Below are 24,578 nucleotides of genomic sequence, written 5' to 3' on the forward strand. Positions count from 1 at the left end.
CATTACATGGTATTGTATCACATCCTATTGTGTCTGATTGTATCACATGTATCACGTTGCATTGCATCGTATCGCAACGTATCGTATTGTAATGCATAGTTTCTTATCGGATTGCATCATATGGTATTGCATTGTATCGCATTGCATCATAATTTATCTCATGGTAGTGTGTCGCATCTTATCATATCACATTGCATTTTATCATATTGTATCGTATATGGCTGAACGATTTGCAAAAATAATCTGATTGGGATTTAATATGTGATTATTCTTGGGTTAATCTTATGTATTTTTAACAAATTCAAGCAATAAATAATTCCATAAATAAGACCGTGTGTATTGAAGACAAATTATTTCTGAAGCAATTAATCCATAGTAGGGGGGGGGGGGGGGGGGTCAGGCTTTTAACCAGCTGATCACAGCTGGGGTATGACTGAAAATATTCAAAAAATGGCAAAAATGGGTTTAAGTGGCAAAAATGGGCATATTAAGAAAGTAAAAAAGGATTCAGTAGTGACTGAAATGGCGTCAAAGTGCCAAGAATAGATGGAAATTTTGTGAAATGGGATGAAAACTGGCAAAAAAGGGTTAGCTGAGGCAGAAAAAGTCAGAAACTTGCAAAAATGGGCACATCATATTTTAAAATGTGTCGTAAAAAGTGGTAAAAGGGGTTAATAGTGGCAATAATGTGTCAACAGAGCCAACAATGGGCAGAGAGTTGCAACATTTGGTTTAGAAGTGGCGAAAACAGGCAGAAAAAGTGGTGGAAATGGTTTAAAATGACAAAAATGGGTTTTAAGTTGCAAAAATGTGTCAAAGTTGACAAAATTGTTGGGAAAAAGTGATTCAAACGAGTCTGAGTTAGGCAACATTTGGCGTAGAGTGGCAACAGTGTAATTCAAAAGTGTTCTTAGTTTTTTAAGGCTTCTGGAGACCCCCTCTCAGTGTCCCGTGACCCCCAATAGGGTCCCCACCCCAACGTTGAGAACCCCTGCTATAAAGCATACTGTATTGTGTAGAGTTGAATTATATCATGCTCTATCACTTCATCTAGTATTAAATCACTTTTCCCGTTGTGTTTACATTTTGTCACATAAGTTGTTTAGATGAATCGTTACCTGAGTGAGTTTCTCTTGTGCATCACTCCTACTTTTTCCTCCTCATCTATCAAAGAGCTCCTCGTTCCTTTACAAAGCGGATGCTCTGTTTACTTTTCTTTGGTTGATCTGGATCTGCCTAAGCACGACTGCTTAAAACCAATGAAAACAGTTTAGAGAAAGGTTGAAGTGAGCATGATCCTGTCATAAACACACACCGTCACTGGTATGGTTCTTTAGAAAACATTCAACATTCAGTGTCAGCTTCAAAGGCCAAGCTCTTCTCCCCTCTCTGCTGAGCGAGTCGCATCATCTCTGCATGCTGACACCCAAACATGCAGCGTGAATGCATGAATATTTGGCAGAGGACTTGCTGTAGCGCCTGTTCCTATCCATTTTTAATGAGGTCTGCCCCCCTTGTCCAACAGCAGGAAGAGGGTAACTGCTGGAGCCTGGAGTCTGAGAAACTCTCACCCCCCTTCTTCAACCTTGATGAATAAGTAAACACATTGAACCGGGCAGAGATGCAGTCGGTAAAACTCCCAGCTGGAAGCAAAAAGATTTTTGCTTTCTTGTGGAAGAAATGCTGTTTACTTGCTCCCTCTGAACTCTATTAACATTTTTTTTCTCTCAGTTCGGATCCATGCATCAACTTTAATTCTGGTCAGGAGATTGCATTTCAGAGACTCGATCAAATTCACAGCCATCTCCAATGAAAGTGCAAAAATAACTCACTTCAGCCTGAAAATCTGTCGATTTGAGCTGTGATTTCTTCTTAAGAGTACTTTATTATTCAGCCAAAAGAACTTGTGTTTCTTTTTAACCCCTGAAAACATGATGACCTTTTTTGTCACAGCTAAGGAGAGTGAAATCTGTGAAAGTCTGATCTGCATTCAATCTGCTGTCTGCAGAGTCTCTTTCTACCTTTATAAAATGCTGAGAAACCAGCTCTCTCATTGAGCACTTACTCACGTGAAGCACTAATAAGCAATTTTTCCACCTTACAGCAGAAGTTTCAAAGTCGATCTACTGGTAAAATTACTTTTAAAGAAAAATATTGAAGAGAAATGGTGAAGACACCAATTACAAAGAAGTCAGTTTGCCTATCTTGGTATCATATGAACATCCCTGCAGATGTTTCTCATAATAAATGGCTTCCAACATATAACATCATTGCACTTGGCACACTCTCACTCACACCTACTGCAGATTTAGAGTCACCTATTAACCTAACGACCACCAAATTAAAAAAAAGAGCACCAATTAACCTAATGAGCATGTCTTTGGTGATGGGAGGAAGCCGTAGTACCCTGAGAGAACCCATACATGCACAGGAGAACATTCAAACTCCACACAGAAAGGCCCAGACCAGGTAGCGAACTGGGACCATCTTCTTGCTGTAAGGCAACAGCACAAACCCCTGCACCACCGTGCAGCCCCTGTCTAAGCTCTTGTATCTTTTCTAATAATACAACTGTGTGTGCATTACTAGTATGGTTGCAAGATACGCAAAGGGTGCAAGGATGATAGACATGATCAAAGTATAAACATTCATAAATATGGGCAGATGTGAGGATAATTTAAGGTAGTTGATGTGCATGTGAGGCAAGACATTTTACCACAGTGAGCCTTCTTACAGTTTTTGAGATACGGTAAAACAGTAGGAGACAGGGCATGATATTTTACATTAGCAGGGCTAAGGTGCTTGTTCAATGACAGTTCTATTGTCTGACACTGACTGCTGAGTTGTCATCAGAGTAAACGTTGTAACTCAAATTACCTTCTGCAGCTTCTTTACTCGACTGAAAACACTAAACTCAATGGCTTGTCACAGATTGAAATGATTTTGTTTAGTTGTCCATAGATTTTCTCTTTTCACTGTGAGCAGAGCCTCCTCTCATTTAATCAGCTTAGTTAATAATGATCCACAATCCTTCTGCAGCACAGCTGGAGAGAAGACTGTGGAGGTTGTCACCAGTATTATCACAGGTTTCCATCACTGATTATCTGGTCACATCAGTAACTCATTAATGGAATTCACTAATTAAACATCTTTGTTAACGAATGGATGCAGGGCTGTCCAAACTGTGACATGAGGGCCAAATGTAAACCCAGTTTCATTCCCCAGCATATTTTTAAAATAATATTAACCCTTTAAAACTGATTGTATCATAATTGGTTAGACCATAAACTTGTGCTTCTTACTTTCATTACTAGGCAGTGCTGCTGTGTATTTCCAGGGCTAGACTGGGAGGAAAACTCGGCCCAGGCATTTTTGGCTTGAATGTATTTTAAATAATCCAACAGTCACTGCCTACAAACTCACACACACGTTAGTTATACTGTCTTTTACATCGAGGTATCCTTGCAAAGCAGACGGATTTGCCAGATTCCACGTCTGTCATGAGCCAAATCCATCTTTCAGAGCTCCAGTTGTGCATGGATTAAGAATGTATCTAGCCAATCAGCATCATTTGAGGAGAATGAGGCAGTAGCTAAGGGTGTGGTTTAGTCGTACTAGGAGACGGTAATAGCTGCCGTGTAGCATTTAGCTGGCATGTAGCTATTTTGTAGCATTTTTATCAGAACTGTGGTGGGTAACCTTAATTTTGAAATGGACTCGTTAGATTACTGCGGTACAGGCAGGGAATTGGGATTTGTCATGTTACTTCAAAAAGAGTTAGTAAATTTACCCTTCAACCTTAAAATGTGTATTTTAAAAGGCAAAAATCACTTTTTCAGGTTTTTCAAACAAAATATGTGCATCTAGCCTGTCCACAGTCCCCTCAAGAATCAGAAAAATCCATACCCTCCCCCACCCTCATTCTTGACCTTTCAGAAAATGTGTGCTAAAACAAGCCATTCCCAGATTTTCCCTCATGACATCATGTGGGGTGTTAGCCCCACCCCTAGGTTTGGTTGGCCCTCCCCGCTTGGTAAAAAATCCACCCTCCTCTCCTGATCCAAGATCAGGAGGGCCACATCAATTAAGCCACATCCATTTCCTGTGAGGGGCGGAGTCAGGGGGTGGAGTCAGACAGCTCAGTAACATTTAAAGCCACAGACACAGGAACACCTCGTTCTGAGCAGGGCTGAAACAGGAGGGGTTTTTAGACATGCAAAAATCCGATACTGGAGTATTTTTTCAGCAACAGACTTCACAGGCATGTTTTGGGGACCTCTGAAACCAATATAAACTTGTCTTAAAAGGGTAAAATATGTGACCTTTAAGGGCTGAAGTTTTAGTCTGAACTTCAGTTAAATATCAAAATTATTTGTTAACTTCATCCTGGCAGGTTTTGGCAAAAATTCAACTTGTGCATCCCTACTTTTGTTTTATAAAAGAAAATCAGACACAGTTTAATAGGTTTATCCTACCAAGTTTGATGGATTTTTCAGCAGTTTCTGTGGTCAAAGACTGAATTCAGTGTTGTTTATGAGTTGTTATTTTGCCTGACTGTGGTTCGGTCAGGGTCACGAGTGAACTCTGAAAACCAAATGTTTTTAGGTGCTTTCATAAGGTTTGTTTGGAAAGTTTTTTAACAAACCAAAACCTCTTTTATCAATCGTTCATTGTGAGTGCCTCATTGTGTATGATGTTCCCGGAATCCCTCCATGAATCAGAGCCTGTTCGGTTTAATCTCTGTCTTATTTATTTGAAGATTAATCCAATCACAGTGACTACAGTGTAAACAGAGAAGACTCAAGGTTAAAGACGGCTCCAGCGCTCAGAACTGTGAATGTTTGTCAATCTTATTCGGGCAAAATCAAATTTATCATTAAAGCTCATTCAAACCCTACCGCTGAAAAACGTTTAAATAAACAGCACAGAAGGTCTTAGCAAGGACACGTAATCAATAGCTCTCTCTACGCGGAAACACAAAGACCCCTCAGCACAGCAGGGTCCATGTAGGTTCACAGACCGCCTGGTTGTCAACAAGCAAATGAACAACAGTGTTTACCCGATGGCTTTGTTGTTCAACACACAGGCTTATTAAAATGGCATCTCATTAGAGACCCTGAGTATCCATTTTCTAAGAGATTAATTGCATTTTTTGAAAGCGTCATTGTTATTCCGTGTTGCATATGGATTCCCTGCGACCGTAGCAGCCCTACATATTCATACGACAGGAAGCTTAGAGACGGTTGGGAAACGAGCCAAAAGGCGGAGCTGTGTTGGGGTGCCGACCGATGCTGAATTTCAAATAAAAGCTTTTCTGCTCAGGCTGTGAAATCAAGCTCAGTGTTCTCTGTTAAATTAATGACATATCCAACTGCATGTCTCCCTCTATCCATTCACACTGCTGGCCTGATGTCCCCTCCTACATCGGCCAAATATGAGTGTTCCTCTTGTTAAATGAGTTTCAGGGTTTTTATTTGACCTTGGATAGAGACGCTCAGGAAACAGACTCAGAACGTCCTCTAAGTGGCTCTTCTGGAGTTTTTAGTCTTATAATGAAACCAGGACATTTTCTTTCACATCACACCTGCACATTGCACCTGTAATTATCTAAATCAGGTGTTTCAATCACATGCATCGTCACAGGAGTATAAAATTAATCACCTCACCATGCGGTCTCCATTTACAAACATTTCAGCTCCTAAATGGCTGCTCTGAAGAGCTCAGTGACTTCAAGCTTGGATGTTACCTTTGTAATAACAAGGTTTGTGAAATTTCATCCCTGCTCCAGTCAACTAAGAGGTAGTATTAGAAAGCTGAAGTGTTTAGGAACAACAGAAACTCAGCCACGAAGCAGAGGAACACATCAAATCATAGCACGGGGTCAACGATTGCTTAGGGCACATGGTGTGTAGAGTCGCCAACAATCTGCTGATTCCATAACTGAAGAGTTCTGACCTTCCACTGACAATAACGTAAAAACGGTACAACAGGAATTGCACGGGTTTTCATGGCCGAGCAGCTGCATGCAAGCCGTGGATGGAGTAGTGTAAAGCATATGTTCGGTGGAATGACAAATCACGCTTCTCTGTTTGGCAGTCAGATAGGTGAGTCTGGGTTTGGCTGATGCTGGGAGGGTGTTACCTGCCTGACTGCAATGTACCAACAGTGAAGTTTGGTTTTACCGTGCCCCCCAAACCCAGCGGTACCAAATCACATGAGAGGGAAGTAAGGAAAATGGCTCCCTCTTGGTGTGGCCACTTTTAATCCCTAAAGCCAGAATCTGTGGATACAAGCCTCTGGACTGGAAGATTGTCTTTCGATTTTTTTTGGCCTGCTCCAATCGAGCATAAAGTGTACAGGCAAGCCACAGAATCAAGTGCTACTAGAATTGGGATCAGCTGATCTCACCCAGGCCTTCATCAGCTGATGGCCAGCTGATTTGCTCTAAGCACACCATTGAAATATGACTCTAATAGTGTCTTTTTTAATCTGCTCTTGCCTGGCTACGCCCTGCCCCTCTCTGAAAGATGCTCTTGCAGCCCTCCTCCATCCCAGCTTCTCCTTCATTCTGCTTCTGACTTACCTTCTGAACATTAATGTCACAGTTAGAATAGCACACGGACACCTGGAAAGCATTTCACTGATGTGTTCTTTGGAATCCAACTCTTCCTTTACTGGAACTGAACTTTGGGAAACACGGCCCCATGTGTCTCACACCACAGATCTAACTTTTGGCAGATCTACTCGACCTAGCTGTACTTAATGTTTTCAAAAATCCCCTTACAATCACTGTAAGAGGGAGTCTGCATGTCTCTGTGTGCATGTCATGCAGATGTGTGTGTCATCAATGTGTGTGTCTTTTCTAACCTCATGTCCATATCCTATTTGACATATCTGTATGCATGTTAAAATTAATATACGATAATATATATAGTTTATACACTGCCTGGCCAAAAAAAAAGTCGCCACCTTGATTTAACTAAGCAAACAGGTATGAGCCTCCTAATGGATAATTACTGCATGGGCAATTATCTTTCAGCTGGCAACACCACGGAGTCCAGACCTTAACCCCAATGAGAATCTTTGGGATTTGCTGGAGAAGGCTTTGCACAGTGGTCAGACTCTCCCATCAACAATATTAAAATTAATGCAACACTGGATGGAAATAAATGCGTGCTGTAATCAAAGCTAAAGGTGGTCCAACAAAATATTAGAGTGTGTGACCTTTTTTTGGTGGCGACTTTTTTTTTGCCCAGGCAGTGTATTGCCGAATATCTTATTTCCTATAGATATATGCCTAGAATCCACAGCTGGAGGGATAATGGTATGGGGCTGTGTTTCAGGGTCTGGGCTAGCTCTCTCATCTCCAGTGGAGGCCAGTCTTAATGCTTCAGCATACCAAGACATTTTCGGCAATGCTATGCTTCCAACTCTGTGGCAACAGTTCGGAAAGACCCTTTTCTATTCCAACATGACTGTGCCCCAGTGCAGAAAGCAGGGGCTATAAAGACATCGTTGAGTTTGGTGTGGGAGAACTTGACTGACCCACACAGAGCCCTGACCTTGTCCAACATCAGTGCCTGACCTCATGAATGCTCTTCAGAGTGAATGGACACAAATTCCTACAGAAACACTCCAAAGTCTTGTGTAAAGCCTTCTAAAAAAGAGCATAGGCTGTTACATAAGGTGTGCCAGCTCCATTTTAAAGTACATGTGTTTGGGTACAATGTCTTACAGTCCCTTTTGGTGCAATGGCTGAATACTTTTGTCCATATAGTGTATGACTAATGAGCTCACTTTTTCCAGGATTCCTTCAGATTTAAAAGTAAACAGCACTGATCTATGTGTGTCTGGAGCTTGGAGCACCTACACTGTGCTGTTATTTACCGCTGTTTAAATCCATCCTGCACCAAAAAAAGTGAGATCAAACCAACCAGGCGCTCATTTCTATTTACTATAATTATCTCATGATATGGAGAAGAAAAAGCTGTTTACTTGAGACGAATTATGTTGTTATCCTGAGAAAACAAACATTTTTATCTTGTGAAGGCAAAATAATGAAATTATGATCTAAAGATAAGAGCGTTAAAGAACTGCGAGTGAGTACGGTAATTAGAGGCTGCTCTTGACTCCTGTATTCAGAGCAGTTAAAATATATACCTGCTGCATTATTCAGCTGCACCTTTCCTATTATCATTTCTATTGTTTAAAGGTTCACATCTCTGTAATCAATTACCTCGGCTGCCTTCAAAGTGCAGATGCTCAGCCTTCATGATTAAAGGAGTGTTTAGCCCTAAGCTGAAGATAATTCTCTATTTTTGAAGCATGCTGCTCTGTAGCAGCAGGCCTGCACTACATGTAAATTGCATCTTGAGTGTATTTACCTTTCAGGTCAAAGACGAACATCAAAAGGCTTTTGCAGTCCCAGTGGTGGCGGCTGTAATGAGGATGGGCTCTCCTCAGCAGTCGGTGCTTTGACCCACATTAGCTCTCAGCCCGAGGCCCGCCGAGGCAGGATGGAGATGAAGAATAATAGCTGGATATAGTGTCTAAGACGCGCATTGTATATTAAATTATATTCACAGAGTTCCACAAGACTCTGTGAAGTTCATAAACTAGAGGGGATTTGAAAAAAAAAGACATTAAAAGCTCTTGGCACAGATTCCCGAGCACATCTGAGTACTCTGAAAGCGAGCTGCAAGAATATTTCTGCAGAGGCATTATCATTATTATTGTTCAGGCTGCAGTGGACTTCCAATAGAAAAGGCATTTGAACATCACTCCTTCAGTCAGCTTTACTTATACAAGGTCACTGAGAGAAGGGCTTTATTTTATGCTGTTTACAGAGGATAGCAGGAACTAAACAGGACAAACAAGAATGAAATAGGAGTCCAAGTACAAAGTTGACTTGAGCCAGAATAAAGTCACTTTTAATACCTCATATTAACCCCTTAAAGCCTGTTGTATCATATTTAATACATACTTTTATGATACCTCTAATCAATATGATCATAAATTACTAAAAAAAACTTCTGAATACAATCTTAAAATGGTATAAATGCCCTCAAGTGGATTATCAGTTACCAAAAACGTTTAAAATGAGATACAAAAAATATACATGTTAAATTTTATGGAAATTTGGATTTTTTCAGATTTCAGTTGAAAGTGAAATAAACATTTCAGTTCCAAAAAATGAGAATTTTTCTGGCTATAATTTCTGTTTTCAGGCTTCAGTGGGTTAAAGGTGCAAAATGTTTCATTTTCCCTCTGGAATGTCTGAATAAATTGAAAATTGTAATCCTGTGTTATGCATATTCTAAGTTGAGAACTAACCTTGCCTTAGATATTTCCAACAGTTTTCAAAGCAAGAGTTTATCATTCAAAAGGATGTGTCATGAAATACTTAAAAAATCTGGAAAATAAACCACACCAGTACATGGACGCATGGGCATAGCACAGGGGGGAAAAGGGGTACTGATTAACTGGCCCACAGTAGGGAGGGGCCTTTGACAAAACCTGCCATGAAAAGAGTGTTTGTATTTATTTTTTCTCTGTAATTATTGTCATTATTGGATCAAAAGCGACTAAATGAGTCGCTAATACACTGAAATTTGTATCAAATAGAGTAAAATACTGGGGTCGGCCCTGCTCCTCCCTTAAAAATGTCCAAATGTTGTAGTCCAGCGCTGCAAAATAATGCAAGTAAATTTAATTTAACCATAGTAGTGATGGGAATTTCGGCTCTTTTCAGAGATCCGGATCATTTGGTGCAGCTCAACAAGAAGAGCTGACTCTTTCTGCCCCCAAATGGCTCTTCATTCAGGTACCAGTTGTATTCATTTGACCTGCCAGATTTAGCGATATCATGACATATGATTGATACTTGTGTTGGTATTTTAGTCCAACTGTACTCAATTTTTTTAACTGCCCCTAATGCGAGATGTGCCTGTGTAATCGTATGTAGAAAAGATCATTCTGATAATCTTCTCGTTCACATTAAAGAGCCGACTCTTTGAACCGGCTCGTTCATGAGCAACCCATCACTAAACCATAGTAACTCTGGAAAAGCACTTGGAGAGCACAGACCTCCGCCATTAGCCCTATCTCCCAATAGTGAAGAATCCTTTAAAGTGGGGGTATTATGCCTTTTTTCAAGGCTTTACACCATCTCTCTGATACCCACGTAGTAGCATTACATGGTTTACAGTTCAAAAAACTCCTCATGTTTCTCACACTGGCGTCCTGAAAAACCCTTATTTTAACCTTCGTCTGAAACGCTTTGTTTTCGCTGCTGTCTCTTTAGCACAACAGAAAAGGTTTAACGGCCATCCTCCTGTGTGAAGATTCCTATTTCATTCAGCAAAGTGCACAATGTGTACATTTTCTTAATGCACATCTACTAGCCATACTACGGTAGGTGAGCTTTCGGCCTCACTCTGCCCTCCTCCACCTGTGACTTGTCCTCACTGAGGAGTGTTTCTAGTCAAACCAGCACTAAACAGCAATGGCAAACAGTGTTGTAATTCCTTTTTTCTTTAAATGTACGGTGATGACCTGAAGAGGAAGAAAAGTGGTGAAAAGTGGAACCAAATCCTGCTAGAGTAGTGACGCAGCGGTTTACATTACACATGCGAATTTATCAACCATGTTAGGCGTTTAAAAGTTCTTAATCTACTCTCAGAACCCCATCAGGGCGAGTGAAAACAGGATTTTACACATTATTCAAAGTATTTAAAATTTAAAAAAACAAACAAACAATATATCACATTGACATAGGTACTCAGACCCTTTCCTCAGCACTTAGTTGAAGCACCTTTGGCAGCCTCCAGTCTTTTAGAATATGAGTTTTGCACACCTGGATTGGGGAACTTTCTACCATTTTTCTTTGTAAATCCTCTCACATTCAGTCAGGTTGGATGGCACCGGTCAGTGGACAGACATCTTTATGATAGGGTTCAACTCAGGGGTCAGGCTGGGCCTCTCTAGGACATTCACACAGTTGTCTGTGTGCTTAAGGTCATTGTCATGTTGGAAGGTGAGCCTTCAGCCCAGTCTGCGGTCCTGAGTGCTGCAGAACAGGTTTTCATTTTATCTCTGTACTCTAGTCCAGGGCTATTCAATTAAAAATTCAACAGGGCAAAATTTAAAATCAAGAAATGTAGTTGGGCCAGACATGTTTGATGTTTGGCGCCCAGTGAGTAGCTGGTAATGTCAAAATTTGAACCAATACAGATCAATCTGATGAAAAATGTGCACTTTTTATTCGTGGTCTCCCTTTTAAACTTGGCAACATGACAAAAACACATCAAAAAGTGCATAAAATCACAACAACAGAGCTGTATTTGAACATAACCTGAAGTAGTAGAAACTTTTTTTTTTACTTGAATAAAAATAAAATAAATAGATTGAAAAAAATAAAAATAAATTCTGTAAATAATAGCTTTGGTCACATGTTAACCAAGCATATCTTAAAGTGCATAAAAACTAAATTAGCACAGTTGTAGCTAACCAGTCTCCAAGTCCCTGCTGCTGAGAAACACCCCCACAGCATGATGCTGCCACCACCATGCTTCACTGCTAAGATGCTATTGGGCAGGTGATGAGTGGTGCCTGGTTTCCTCCAAACATTATGTCTGGAATTTAGTCCGAACAGTTCAGTCTTGGTTTCATCAGACCAGAGAATCTTGTTTCTCACAGTCTGAGAGTCCTTCAGGTGCTTTTATGCAAACTCCAAGTGGGCTTTCATGTTTTGCACTAAGGAGAGGCTTCCATCTGTCCCGTCTGCCATAAAGCCCAGGTCAGTGGAGGGCCGCAGTGATGGTTGGCCTTTTGGATTTTGTCCTATCTCCAAACAGGATCTCTGGGGCTCAGTCAGAGTGAGCATCAGGTTCTTGGTCACCTTCTTTCTAAGGCCCTTCTACCCTGACTGCTCTGTTTGGCTGGGTGAGCAGCTCTTAGAAGAGTCTGGTATGGGCCAAACTTTATGGAGGCCACCATGCTCTTGGGAACCTTCACTGCAGCAAAAAAAAAGATATAGTCTCCCCCAGATCTGTTCCTTGCAACAATCCTGTCTCTGAGCTCTGCATGCTGTTCCTTTGACCTCATGGTTTGGTTTCTGCTCTGATATCATTGTCAGCTGTGACGCCCTCTGTTTTGACTGGTGGCAGCAGTCCACTTCCATAAATGACCTTCCTTCTGCATGTTTTGGTGCATTCTGATCTTTATAAGCATTCAAGCCTTCTTTTACTGAGATGACCTCTCATGCACTCTGCCTCAGAGTTGTACAGGACATAAAAGTCCTCTGTGCTGGAAAATATGGCTAAATGAGTTCCTAGATGGATGAGAAGGCAGAGCTCACAGCAGGTGTGGGATGGAAAAACAGTCACCACATGGCCAACCTGTGGAAACCGTGTTAACCGCATTTAATCATCCGCGTTCATGGAGCCGGTGATGTGAGCCAGCTGTCATGTAGATACATCACTGAGGAGTCTCTCAGCGCCGCGTCTCTGCAGCAACATGTTTCCCATCCATCTTCTTTATCGCTTAATGTATTCAGGGAAGGTGTTTCTGCTGAGAAAGCAGGCTGCATTTCAGCGTTTTATGAAGCATTCTCATCGGGGAGCCTCCCAGTATAACCAGCAGGGCCTTCTTTTTGGTGGAGACCATGCTACTGAGATGAATGGGGAGTGAGCAATTTACTGAAGGGCGCATTGATGAATTTAAAGTCTTATTCATTCATTTCCACACTCTGTTTTTTGCAGTTGATGTATTTTGTATACAAATCAGCCTCTAGAAATGAGTCATGTAACTTTTCCACCCTAAAATAATAGTTTGAAAGTTCATCTTATGGCATAATGACATCATCTGTTTTTAGCTCTGTGTAACTTTGGCAGTGGGCTGTGGTTCTTCCATAAGACAGGCCGTGCAAAAATTTTTGCACCCTTCCTGATTCTTATGTTTAACCAAAGTAAGTCAAAAAGTCAATTTTTAAATGACAATTTCATTTAGTAGAGGAATAAAGCCATCCAAGCCTCTGGCCCTGTGAAAGAGTCACCCTACTGTGATTAACCCCATGTTTTTTGGAAAGTTGATTTCAGTTTCACTACTCACACCCAGGCCAGATTCTTGCCAGACCTGTTGAATCAAAAATCCCTTAAATAGAACCTGTCTGACAAAGTGGAGTAGGCTAAAAGATCTTCAAAAGCAACAATGCTGCAACTAAAATGAATACAAGAACAGGTGAGGAACGAAGTCACTAACATCTATCAGTCTGGACAGGACTATGAAGCCATTTCTAAGGCCTCCAACACATGAAAGCCCTCTTAGAGTTTGTGTAAAAGCACCCGTAGGACTCTCAGACTGTTAGAAACAAGATTCTCTGGTCTGGTGAAACAAAGGTTGAACTGTTTGGGACTCCACCAAACCATGTTGTGAGCCATTATCCACAAATGGGCAAAACTTAGAACAGTGATGAACCTTCCCAGGAGTGGCAGGCCGACCAAAATGACTCCAAGAGTGCATTGACGACTCATCCAGGAAGTCCCAAAAGAACCCAGAATAACATTTAAAGACCTGCAAGCCTTTACCCTGATTCAACAATAAGAAAGAGACTGGGCAAAAACAACATCCATAGGAGAGTTCCAAGGCCAAAACCACTGCTGGCCAAAAAGAACACAAAGATTCGTCTCACATCTCGATGACTTTTGGAGAGGCCTAGTCAAAGTCTAGACCAGTGATACTCAGCGTGTGGCTCTGGAGCCACATGTGACTGTTTTGTGATATTTGTGGCTCTTTTATGTCTTAATGTTAAATATTATTATTATTGGATGGAGTTATTCCCAATCATCATTTAAAAACTGCATTTTGTATTTACTCAGATTATCTTTGTCTGATATTACAATATGTTTGATGATCTGAAACATGTAAGTGTGACAAATATGCAAAAACAAAGGAAATCAGCATTGTACCTCCACATGCAAACAGTTTTTCAGTAACAGGCTGTAGACGCTAGCAGAGTCTTACTTTCTCAGAGTGCAGACATATTCCTTCAGAACCTTGTCAGTCAGTTCTTTGGCTTCTCGCGTCGCCACCATTGTTTGACACCATGTATGATTTCTACAAGGAGAGGGGGAACAGCGCCGTGTGTGTTTCATGGCAGTGCAGTTGTGCATAGAGACCATCAGTGGGCACCAAGGTGCACTGAACTAAATAATGTTACTTTAAACTACTGTAACATTTTCTACATTCTGCTCAAACTGACTTTTCTTGCTTTTAATTCTGATTTAATTCCAGGATCTGTTTTCAATACAAAGGAACATCCTTGAATGAGCAGAATCCACACAGCTAAAGAGATTTCCAACACAGCTGTGGTTTCTGCTGTTACCTTCGTCTCAGAGGTTTTCTGAGCTGAAACATCCATATCAGATGATCCTGCAAAACCCCAGATTAAGTCTGATGCCAAAGCTTTTAAGCAGCTCTCCACTCATTTAACACTTAAAGACCACTTTACTCATCAGGAGTAGTTCTACTCACATTATGAGAACAGTTGGAGGAGCTCTCAGAAGTTTGAAAAGTAACCCTCTTGAAAATGTCGAGGTGATTTTGTTTGAAGTACTTTTCTGCTTTTGTCTATTGTTTCAGGAGGAAATAAAAAGCTTGTTTACATGTATCCCAGCTGCACTACTCGAGGTATATTTGCACTACACTCAATTATTTCGCAGCATTGCATCAGTGGACAACTTTAAAGGTTGTGTTATTTAGCACTTCCCCCTGACATCTCTAAGTGAAGAATCTATAGGATTTGTTTGAGCATGTGTGTGGATTCTTAGGACGGCTGTGCAAAAAGACCCTTGAGTCTTGTTTTCTTTCCTTGTGTGGTTTTACTAAATGTTTTTTGTGACTCCAGCACTTGTGCGAGTGTGAATGGATCTAAATGTTGGCTGCTAGGACCCCCACTGTGCTCTGCACTTCTACATTCATGGTTTCTAAAAATACCTGCAGGTGTTTATGAGGGCACAGTTATAAGGTTTTCAAATAGTTCTGAGCTGTAGTTTTCATTCAGATGTTTGTGCATGCTTAATCAGACTCTTAACTTTGATATCATACTAATTAGGCATGCACCGATACTAAGGACAAGTACTTAATACTCACCAATACTGTCATCATATGAGGACTTGTTGAAATCACAGAGTTATGTTTTTATTCTTATCGGGGCCTAGAAATCTCAAATCACAAGGAGAGATAAAACATGCACCAAATTAAAGCTTGATGTGGAAGCTGCTGAAGCAACAGTTGATCTGCTTCCTGTTTGGGTAACCACTCCCAGCCCTCGTCTGCGCACGCTGTATCCGGATGGATCTGTGGATCATTACAAAATTAATCATTATGGTGTAAAAAAGATGTACTTGGTAAATTGGATCAGTTACAATTTCTGTCACCTAATAGGGGAAGAAAAAATAATACACTTTCAGATGTGTGACTGACAGTGTGACTGCCGCTGATAGTCTAAGGCTGTGGTTCTCAACATGGGGGTCCAGACCCCTTGGGGGACACTGAGAGGCGGTTGCCTGATTCCTTAAAAAAAATCAGAATATTTTTTAAATTATTTCAAATAGTATAATTAACCATTTTTTAGGAAAATATGTGTGTAAAATTAGTTAAATGTAAAATGAGAAGATGGTCATGCAGAGTGCATTTACACCAGAGCTGTTTGGTCCGCTTTAAACAAACTCTGGTCCGTTTTTCCAGATAGTCCGGTTTGTTTGGAGTGGTGTGAAAGCTCACACAAACCAAACAAGTGGACTCTGGTGTGTTTGAAAACAGGGGGTCTCGGTCCACTTCCAAACGAACCCTGGTGTGGTTCGTTTAAGGTGTGGAAGCAAAGCGGACCAACTTGTTAACCAAAGGCTGGAAGTGGCATAAAGGGTAATGATACATGGATTTATATTTGATTTAATACACTCAAATATATGTCGGTACCTCACTTGGCGTCTTTGTAGCCATAGCAACACGTCATACTCGGTGCTGATTTATTTGTCTCATGTGAAAACGGACATGCTTGACAGCTCACCGCCTCGCTGGCTGCTCATAATGCCCCAGTGCAAGAGCAGAAACCACAAGACTGTGTAAATTCTGTGTTTTTTTATTGTTTCTGTGGAAGAAAAGACCGGCCAGAGGAGTTTCGTCTTCTTCTACGCCTTCTTTTCTTCTTGGTCGCCGTTTGTTTGGGGCGACAGCGCCCCTAGCGGGCAGAGGTTGTAGGTGTTCAGACGGTTTGGTTCGTTTGACCAAGAGAGCAGTGTGTGCACACGGGCCTGCCCACAGTTTTGGCTGGGCCCCTGACAAACCCAAAGACTGGGGCCTCCCCAGTTGTGATTTATTGATGGTTTAAAACATGTGTGTTTGATCAGTAGCATTGGTTCCAGCATCCTGGCTTACAGTTCCTTCATTTTGGAGCTGAAAAGTGAATCAAACTGTTATTGGATTCCATTGTAGAAAATATTTATTTGTGCTACTTTTTCATTTTTTCCACCTAATTTTGCCACCGATATTTTCCAATTTTAGTCAATTTGTGCCCATTTTTGCCTGTTTTTCTGCCTCAGTTAACCCAAAACCACTTTTTTTACACCACATTTCAGCAAATTTTCCACCATTTTTTTCCCACTGTACATCAATTTCTGCCATTGTTATTCCTTTCCTACCACTTTATATGCCATTTTTTGCCACTTTAACCCATTCTTGTGACTGTTTTTTTCTATTTTTGACACTTTTTCCTGGTTTTTGCCTCTTCCAACCCATTTCTGCTACTTATGAAATCCCATTTCACCATAACCTTGCAAAGCAGATGGATAAGCCCGTTTTCGTGTTTCTCACTGGCAAATCCATCTCGCAAGGCTCCTGTCTTTACAGTTTGGGCCTGGTGAGAAAGTGACAGGACCAATCAGCGTCGAGGGCAGTACTCTCGGGCACAGCGAAGTCGTGACGTAAGCAAGCAGCAACAAGAGGCCGGTGCAATTATGGTGGAAGACATCAGCGTGGATGCTGCTATAGCATCAGTTTTATCAGAACTTGAAGACATTTCTTTGTTAAAAGAAGAACAAAGAACGGCTTTCTTGGAAGACAGTTCTGCCAGCTGAGGGGAGGATCAGGAGGGCCCCATCCATTGAGCCAAATCCATTTCCTGCGAGGGGCGGAGTCAGACAACTCTTTAACATTTAAAGCCACAGACACAGAAACAGCTCATTCTGAGCAGGGCTGAAACAGAGGGGTTTTTAGACATGGAAAAATCCAATACTGGAGTGTTTTCTCAGCAACAAACTGTTTTTGGGACCTCTGAGACCAATATAAACTTGTCTTAAAAAGGGTAAAATATGTGACCTTTAAACTTACTTTATCCTCAAGTTTGTACTAAATGAAACTCAGTGTTAGTTCATGCAGGACAGGGTAGTTATACACCCATCCCTGATCAGCTGGTGACCAGCTGATCCCAATTGTTGCCTCCTAGCTCCCACAGCCAATCACAGCTCTTTCTCTCAACTCAGTGGTGTATTTAAATATGACGTAGTTTTCACTAACCCTTGGTTATTAATGCTAATACAACTGCATGCTGCTGTGGGTGAAGCTTAACCTCCTCCACCCCAGCCTCCTCCTTTATAGCATAAAGCTTGTTGCACCTTCATATTGACATCCATGCTACTATGGGTTAATATCTTTTGAATTTTATTGTATTCAGGACACATTATTTGTAAAGTATCCATCCATATGGGGGTTTCTAGCCATGCAATCCCTGGAAAGTCAAATATATATCCATTTTACAATAAAAGTAAAATGTATGACGAGAGTGTTTCTGACTGAAATCTGTTTAGTTACAGATATAGAAGACCTATCAGACTGTTACATGGCTTTTTTTGTGTATTGAATTCAGCTTAATTTCTCTTCTTCAGAGTTACCTTCAAACCTCAGTTGTACTAGTGTTAAGTACTGTTTTAATGTGACGAGTTTGAGCCATAAAACATAAAGATTAGTGGACGGCACAGACCTCCTCTGCTCTATAGAGTGTGTTATTAATGTGTGAGTAAAGATAAGTGCTCCTATAGGACATATAACACTCTCCAGAGCTGAAACTCATTGCTATTCTCCTCTACCTGTTATTATTTTACCAGCTCTAATCTAAAATGACTCCAGTCGCAGAAATGAGCTCGCCAAGCACACACACGCTGATAATTTGCTGCAGAAAAAACAACAACTTGGCAGAGAAGCATTGCAAACAAAAGCAAATAGACCCAACAAATGGTGCTTATTTATTCATAGCCGTACCTTCATTTCCATATAAATCTACGTGACCTATGGGAGGCTTGTTTGTTGTTTACATTCACTCACAGAAGGCAAACAAAAATCTAATTTCTTTGCAGTATTTTCCTGCAGAGAAGGCATGTGGCCATTATTTCGCCTTGTTAGATATTCTTTCATCGCCTCACTATCTGATTTCTCAGGCTGCCGTCTCCGGTAATGGAGTTTGCGTGAGTGTGGAGGGGCTTTTTTTTGGTGAGGACTTTCATAATATTGACTCACAGCTGTCACTGAGTTTCCACTTACTCTCGCCGTCTCTCAGGTGGAGCTTTTTTTTTTTTTTCTGTGACAGAAACACAAAATGGCTCACTTCTCTGGCAGATGGCAGATGTTTTCTTCCCCCTAAAATGGAACTGGAGCGATGAATAACACAATGAATAATAAGTTGTTTATTGAGTTATTGGGCCCGGCGGCAGGCATGCGGGCCTATGCAGAGATTGTCCTTGTCACAGGGGAACTCTGCCGATTCTCACATTCAAGGCGGCGGCGTTCTTGTGTTACGCAACGTCAGAATTAGGGAAAGTGTCATGGGAACAGTTGCTTTTTTAGATGAGGAGCCAAATAGGACAGAAAGTGAGCAGAGTATTTTTTTTTATTTGGGAAAATCGTCAACAGTTTGGGTAAATATCACACAGAGGAGAAGTGGAAGGGTTTGTTTTGTATCAGGAGGAGCCAGCTGTGTTTGTTGAGTTTCAAACATCCTCTGGTTTGAACAGACGAGTCACATTTCCCCCGGTGAAAAGTGAGATTGACGACTAAACTGATCCATCTTTGGATCTTTCTTTCTTAATCCGATGATTAACCTTTAGATCTGTGTATGTATGTCTGTATCAGAGCCATCAGCCACATCTGTCATCCTGAGTTCTCATTAAAGATGGTTTTCATACGCCGCTATGATTGAGACCTCAGGGCGGCAACTAATGACTATTTTAATTAAAGCTGCATGAATCAATATTTTTACATTAAAGGGATTTTTTTCAACATTTTAACTGAATAAATCATGATTCCATTCAGTGCTTGTAGTCAATTTGTGTCATAACTTCCTCAGTCTGGACTTTACTGACAAAAACTAGATCAAATTTGCAATTTCGGCTGAAATTGCGTGGGGATGCTGAGAGCTGAATTGTGGAAGAACTGCTGAACATAGCATAAACATAGCATAAAATAGCATGAAATGGCAAAAAAGTAGCTGAAAATGGCATTCAACGGCTCAAAAAGGAAAAAAGTAACAAAAGTAGCCCAAAAAAAGCTGAAAATAGCCTAAAAATAGCTGAAAATAGCCTAAAAATAGCTAAAAATAGCATGAAAATAGCTTAATTTTGTCCTAAAAGTAGCTGAAAATTGCATTCAATGGCTGAAAGAGCAGAGTAATAGCCGAAAATTGCATGAAAATAGCTATATTTTAAAAATGATAAACGTTAGACATGAGAAAAGTTACAGCAGTCGAATGACGAAGAAACTGAATTTTTTAAAGTTTAAAAGGTGTCGATAAGACAAAGTTTGAAGGAGGAGATAGCTGGCTCAGAGGAAGAAAAATAAACAAAATGGCAGACGCAGATATCAATAGTGTGGATGCCCAGCATCCCCACTAATAACCCAGTCCCATTTCTAACTTTTACCCCGACCCCTTTAAACAGAGTCACAAGGTTTAGTGGGAAATCTCTGTCGATGAAATGGGACCACCCTTCGAGCTCCTGATACATACTCGTCGACAGCATTTATGTAAGGAGTGAGATCATTGTGTCATTCAGTGTCATTCATCATTGCATTCTGTTTTTATTTACACTTTATACAGCATCCCAAGTTCTTTGAATTGAGTTAGGTCAAAGCATTTTTTTTATTCTTGTTTAATATCAAAAGGACCAAAATGCAATGAAACAACATTAAATTCTGATATCAGATTGTGGTCATCATTGTCACATCTCTCTGATGGTTCATGAGTTATCATGTGAACATGGTGGATAATGTTTACTCTTTTAGAAATTCTCTGCACTCTAATTCAAAATTGATTTTTCTTTTTTTCATTGAAGCTTCCTAGTAAGCAACCTGTGAAGAACTTCAAGTTGTCACCTGTTTATATTTTTCTGCCACTAAAGCCTCTGATCAACTATTTTCTACATGCATACATCTTCCTCATACCTTACATCTTTAGTCTTTATCAATGAGGCTAATATTTCATTTCAAGGCTTTCCCTCATCACTGTACTCTGTATGATCTGATTGGCCCTCATTGACCTCTCTCAGGAGAAATCAATGGCAGATCCTTTTTATAAGACTACTATGCCAGCCTCTGTCATGCTTGTGTGAGTTTATTCATGTGGAAAGTGCTGGAAGCATCAGTCTTTACTCTGTGACTCATTCACAAGGCTTACTTTTGCTATCTGTTCCCAAAGTGCAGCTTGAAATGGGTGAAAGGAGTTTCAGCTTCACTGCTCCTGCAGCCTGGAATCTACTGCAGGAAAACAGTGTGTGAGGGCCGGTCTCTTAAGGTCTTCTAGAAGTAAAATAAAGGTGTTGGATGGAGATCCATGAGGTTGTAGATGCTATGACTAATGAAGTTCTGCTGTGTGACTCAGATTTGAGCTGGTAAATGTTTTGTGTTGTGTGTCTAACTGTTAATGTGCTGCTGTTTGGGCTCAGAAAAGGATTTCGTAATGACACGTTCCTGGTTAGATAAATCTTAAATATATTAGTACTTAGAGAAGTTGTCCTTACTATTCTTGGCATTGATCTCTCGCTACTTTGAAATAAAATCTAAGATCGAGACTAAAAATTGGAGCTAAAATAGCCAAAATGTTTACAGTGGCAAAAAAAGACATTTTGCAGCTGAGGAGACTGTTTTTTTTCTCTGAAAAAATCAAAATAAAAACAGAGATTGTGACTAGGAACAGAACTTATCCATACTCACATGGTTTAAAAAACAAAAACTAAAATAGGGCTTGTATTAAAAGAATTAAATTCCACTTTTTCGAGTATAAATCTGTTTTGTTTCATTTTGGATTTTTGTCCTGTCTTAAACTAAAGGGTAACTGACTTCCTTTTGAAAACAGACCCAATTTTATTTTGAAGGACAACCAAAAAAATGATGGCATGAACTCAACCACAGAAAAAGGAACCTGTTATAGATTGAAAAGGAAATAAGTGAATGGTAAAAATGTAAATGTTTGATGACAGACTTGTCCACTGAGCTGTCTGTGAGTTTTTAAGTCCCAGAGTCTAACTAACATGTTTGATAGCTTTTGAACCGTTTATCATCTAAAAATGCTTCAAAACAGAGTAAAACGTCTCTCTTAAAGCACAGAGACTCTGCACTGAGCACTGGAACGCTCTGCACTCTTCTTTGCAAGTTTAACTCAGCCACATTGGAGGGTCTGGAGCAAGAACAACCTGCTTATGTCACTCAGATTTTTGATTCACCCCTGCTTTTTAGAGGGAAAAGATCTCAATAAATGGTTGTAATTTACTAAGAAAAGATCAGATATGAACAAAAAATGTCTAAACAATCAATTTATAGATGTGTGAACAAAAAAAAGCAAACTTCCTTGGTTATGTCCCAGCTCAAAGTAAACACAGCTCAAAATTTCCATTCGTAATTTTTTTGTACAATTTCTGATAAATTCCTCCTTCTGAGAGCGGGAAGATGTAAAATGTCTTTATCAAAAGGATGTATGGCACTTGATGTTGCCTGCTACAGAAGGTTTTGAAAATGGTGTAAAAGGGTTAAAGTGAAATTAGACATTAAGGAGCAGTGCTGGACTCATGTTTCATCTCTGTGGCTGCAGGGAGTCTCTGTACTGGTTTAAAAAAGGGTGCTGAAAGAGACAATAAAGCATGTGATTAATCAGATTATTGCACTACTTAAAGACCATGCTCACATTATGATTATAGCATTTATGCTGACAGCTCTAGTTATAACACAAACGTCAACAAGGACTGAGCTGAGAAAGATGCAGTCGTGTGCACATGCATCCCCTCTGATGGTAAACTTTGTTCTCTCTGTTCCTCTGCAGTGAGAGACGTGATCTTGAGGCTGATGTGGAAGTCCGTGGATAAGATGAGGTGTTTCAGGAAACGCTCCATGCTGCCCTTCCTCGGCTTCCTCATCACCTTTCTTCTCTTCTTCAACCTCTACATGGATGATGGATATGTGCTGGTAAGACTGCTCGACTCTGAAAGAACGAAGCTTCGTGACTATGCTGCTCTAACACTCTGTGTTTCTGTGATTTCAGGAGGCTGAGAAAAGACAGCTGGGAGAGTCACTGATGCATCCTGTAAACTCGGACAGATACGTCCACACATTTAGAGATCTGTCCAATTTCTCTGGGACTATCAATGTGACGTATCGCTACCTCGCTGGAATCCCTTTACCTCGCAAAAGTAGGCATTTCTGCGAAGCTGGTGCTGTGGCTGTTTTATCACAAACACTCGAAACACTGAAGTTTTCTTGTTCTTTCTCTGTCCACAGAGTATCTCACCATTGGTCTGTCATCTGTCAAGAGGAAAAAAGGGAATTATCTTCTTGAGACGATCAAATCCATCTTCGATCAGTCCAGTTATGAGGAGCTCAAAGAGATCGTGGTTGTGGTCCACCTGGCAGACTTTGACCTGGTCTGGTGTGAAAACCTGGTGCAGGAAATTACCAGGAAGTTTGCACATCACATCATAGCTGGACGCCTCCTTGTGATCCACACTCCAGAGGAGTATTATCCATCTCTAGACGGGTTAAAAAGGAACTACAATGACCCAGAAGACCGGGTCCGTTTCCGCTCCAAGCAGAACGTGGACTACGCTTTCCTCCTGAACTTCTGCACGAACCTCTCTCACTTCTACATGATGTTAGAGGACGACGTCCGCTGCTCCAGGAACTTCCTGACAGCTCTGAAGAAAGTCATCACCTCCAGAGACGGCTCCTACTGGGTGATGCTGGAGTTCTCCAAGCTGGGCTACATCGGGAAGCTGTACCACTCCAGAGACCTGCCTCGCCTGGCTCACTTCCTCCTCATGTTCTACCAGGAGATGCCCTGCGACTGGCTCCTCATACACTTCAGGGGTCTGCTGGCCCAGAAGGATGTGATCCGCTTCAAGCCCTCGCTGTTCCAGCACATGGGCTACTACTCGTCTTACAAAGGAGCTGAGAACAAGCTGAAGGACGACGACTTCGAGGAAGACTCCATCGACATTCCTGACAACCCTCCTGCCAGCCTTTACACAAACATCAACGTCTTTGAGAACTACGATGCCACCAAGGCGTACAGCAGCATCGTTGATGAGTATTTCTGGGGGAAGCCTCCGTGCACCGGAGACTTCTTTGTCATAATCTTTAATAAATCAACTAAAATCAGCAGAATAAAGATTGTGACGGGCACAGAGGACAGGCAGAATGACATTCTCCACCATGGAGCTCTGGAAGTAGGACACAAATCTGTGGAAACTAAGCAGGGGCGCCAGTGCACATCTTACATCACATTAGGAGAGTTTAAAGGTGGAAGTATTGAGGTTAACAAAGTTGACCATAAGATCAGCTTTGACATCGAGTGTGTGCGGATAGTCATCACTGCCAGTCAGAAAGAGTGGCTCATCATAAGAACTATCAGTTTATGGACCACACAGCCTGTCAGCCTGTTTAAGAAGTAAACAGACGCTTTTTAAATCATCTGCTGTTTGTACAGTGTTCACTCTGGATGCTATGAGTTCATTTTGAACTATTTCTAGGATATATGTGTCTGGGATTCAAAGCAGTCCATATTTTCTTGGATTGTTTGCATATCTCTACTGCAAAGTCAAATGAGATGTATTAAAATGACCAAAATGTACAGTATGAAGCCTTTATACTCATGCTCATTTTCCTAAAACGAAAATCTGTCAAATTAAAGATGAACTTCTTCATATTCGGCTGCTTCCATGTTTTATTTTCAGTCAAGAGGCATCACAGTCAACTTTGTAGAATTGGATCTGTGTTATAAAACTGGCAATTATTCCTTTTGCTCAGGCTCAGCCTCGCTTCATTTGAGTCCTCTGCTGCCATCTTGTGGCACAATGACCAGACATACAATTTTGGCTTAAAAGTTTGACAAAATCTCATATAAGTTGCTGAACATTTTCTGAAAAATACTGACTAATTTATCTAAATACATGCTTATGATAAATTTACATATCTAGTGATTGTTGACTACATTATCATCAACCTTATTTGCACATTACTGCTCACCAGCACTGCTAGTAAATGAAAGT

At 40.8% G+C, this 24,578-nt stretch overlaps 1 protein-coding gene across 1 annotated transcript in view; it reads left to right on the forward strand.

Annotated features, from left to right (window-relative positions):
• Nucleotides 1–23,981, forward strand: part of LOC121515710 (alpha-1,3-mannosyl-glycoprotein 4-beta-N-acetylglucosaminyltransferase C-like) — a 47,077-nt gene extending 23,096 nt beyond the window's left edge. Inside the window, 4 exon segments of the mRNA XM_041796628.1 lie at nucleotides 22,358–22,388; nucleotides 22,390–22,500; nucleotides 22,577–22,724; nucleotides 22,813–23,981. Coding sequence (XP_041652562.1) covers nucleotides 22,358–22,388; nucleotides 22,390–22,500; nucleotides 22,577–22,724; nucleotides 22,813–23,981 — 1,459 coding nt within the window.
• Nucleotides 23,982–24,578: the final 597 nt, after the last annotated feature.

Source organism: Cheilinus undulatus, linkage group 9 (genome assembly GCF_018320785.1).
Source record: "Cheilinus undulatus linkage group 9, ASM1832078v1, whole genome shotgun sequence".
In the NCBI taxonomy this organism is placed as follows: Eukaryota; Metazoa; Chordata; class Actinopteri; order Labriformes; family Labridae; genus Cheilinus; species Cheilinus undulatus.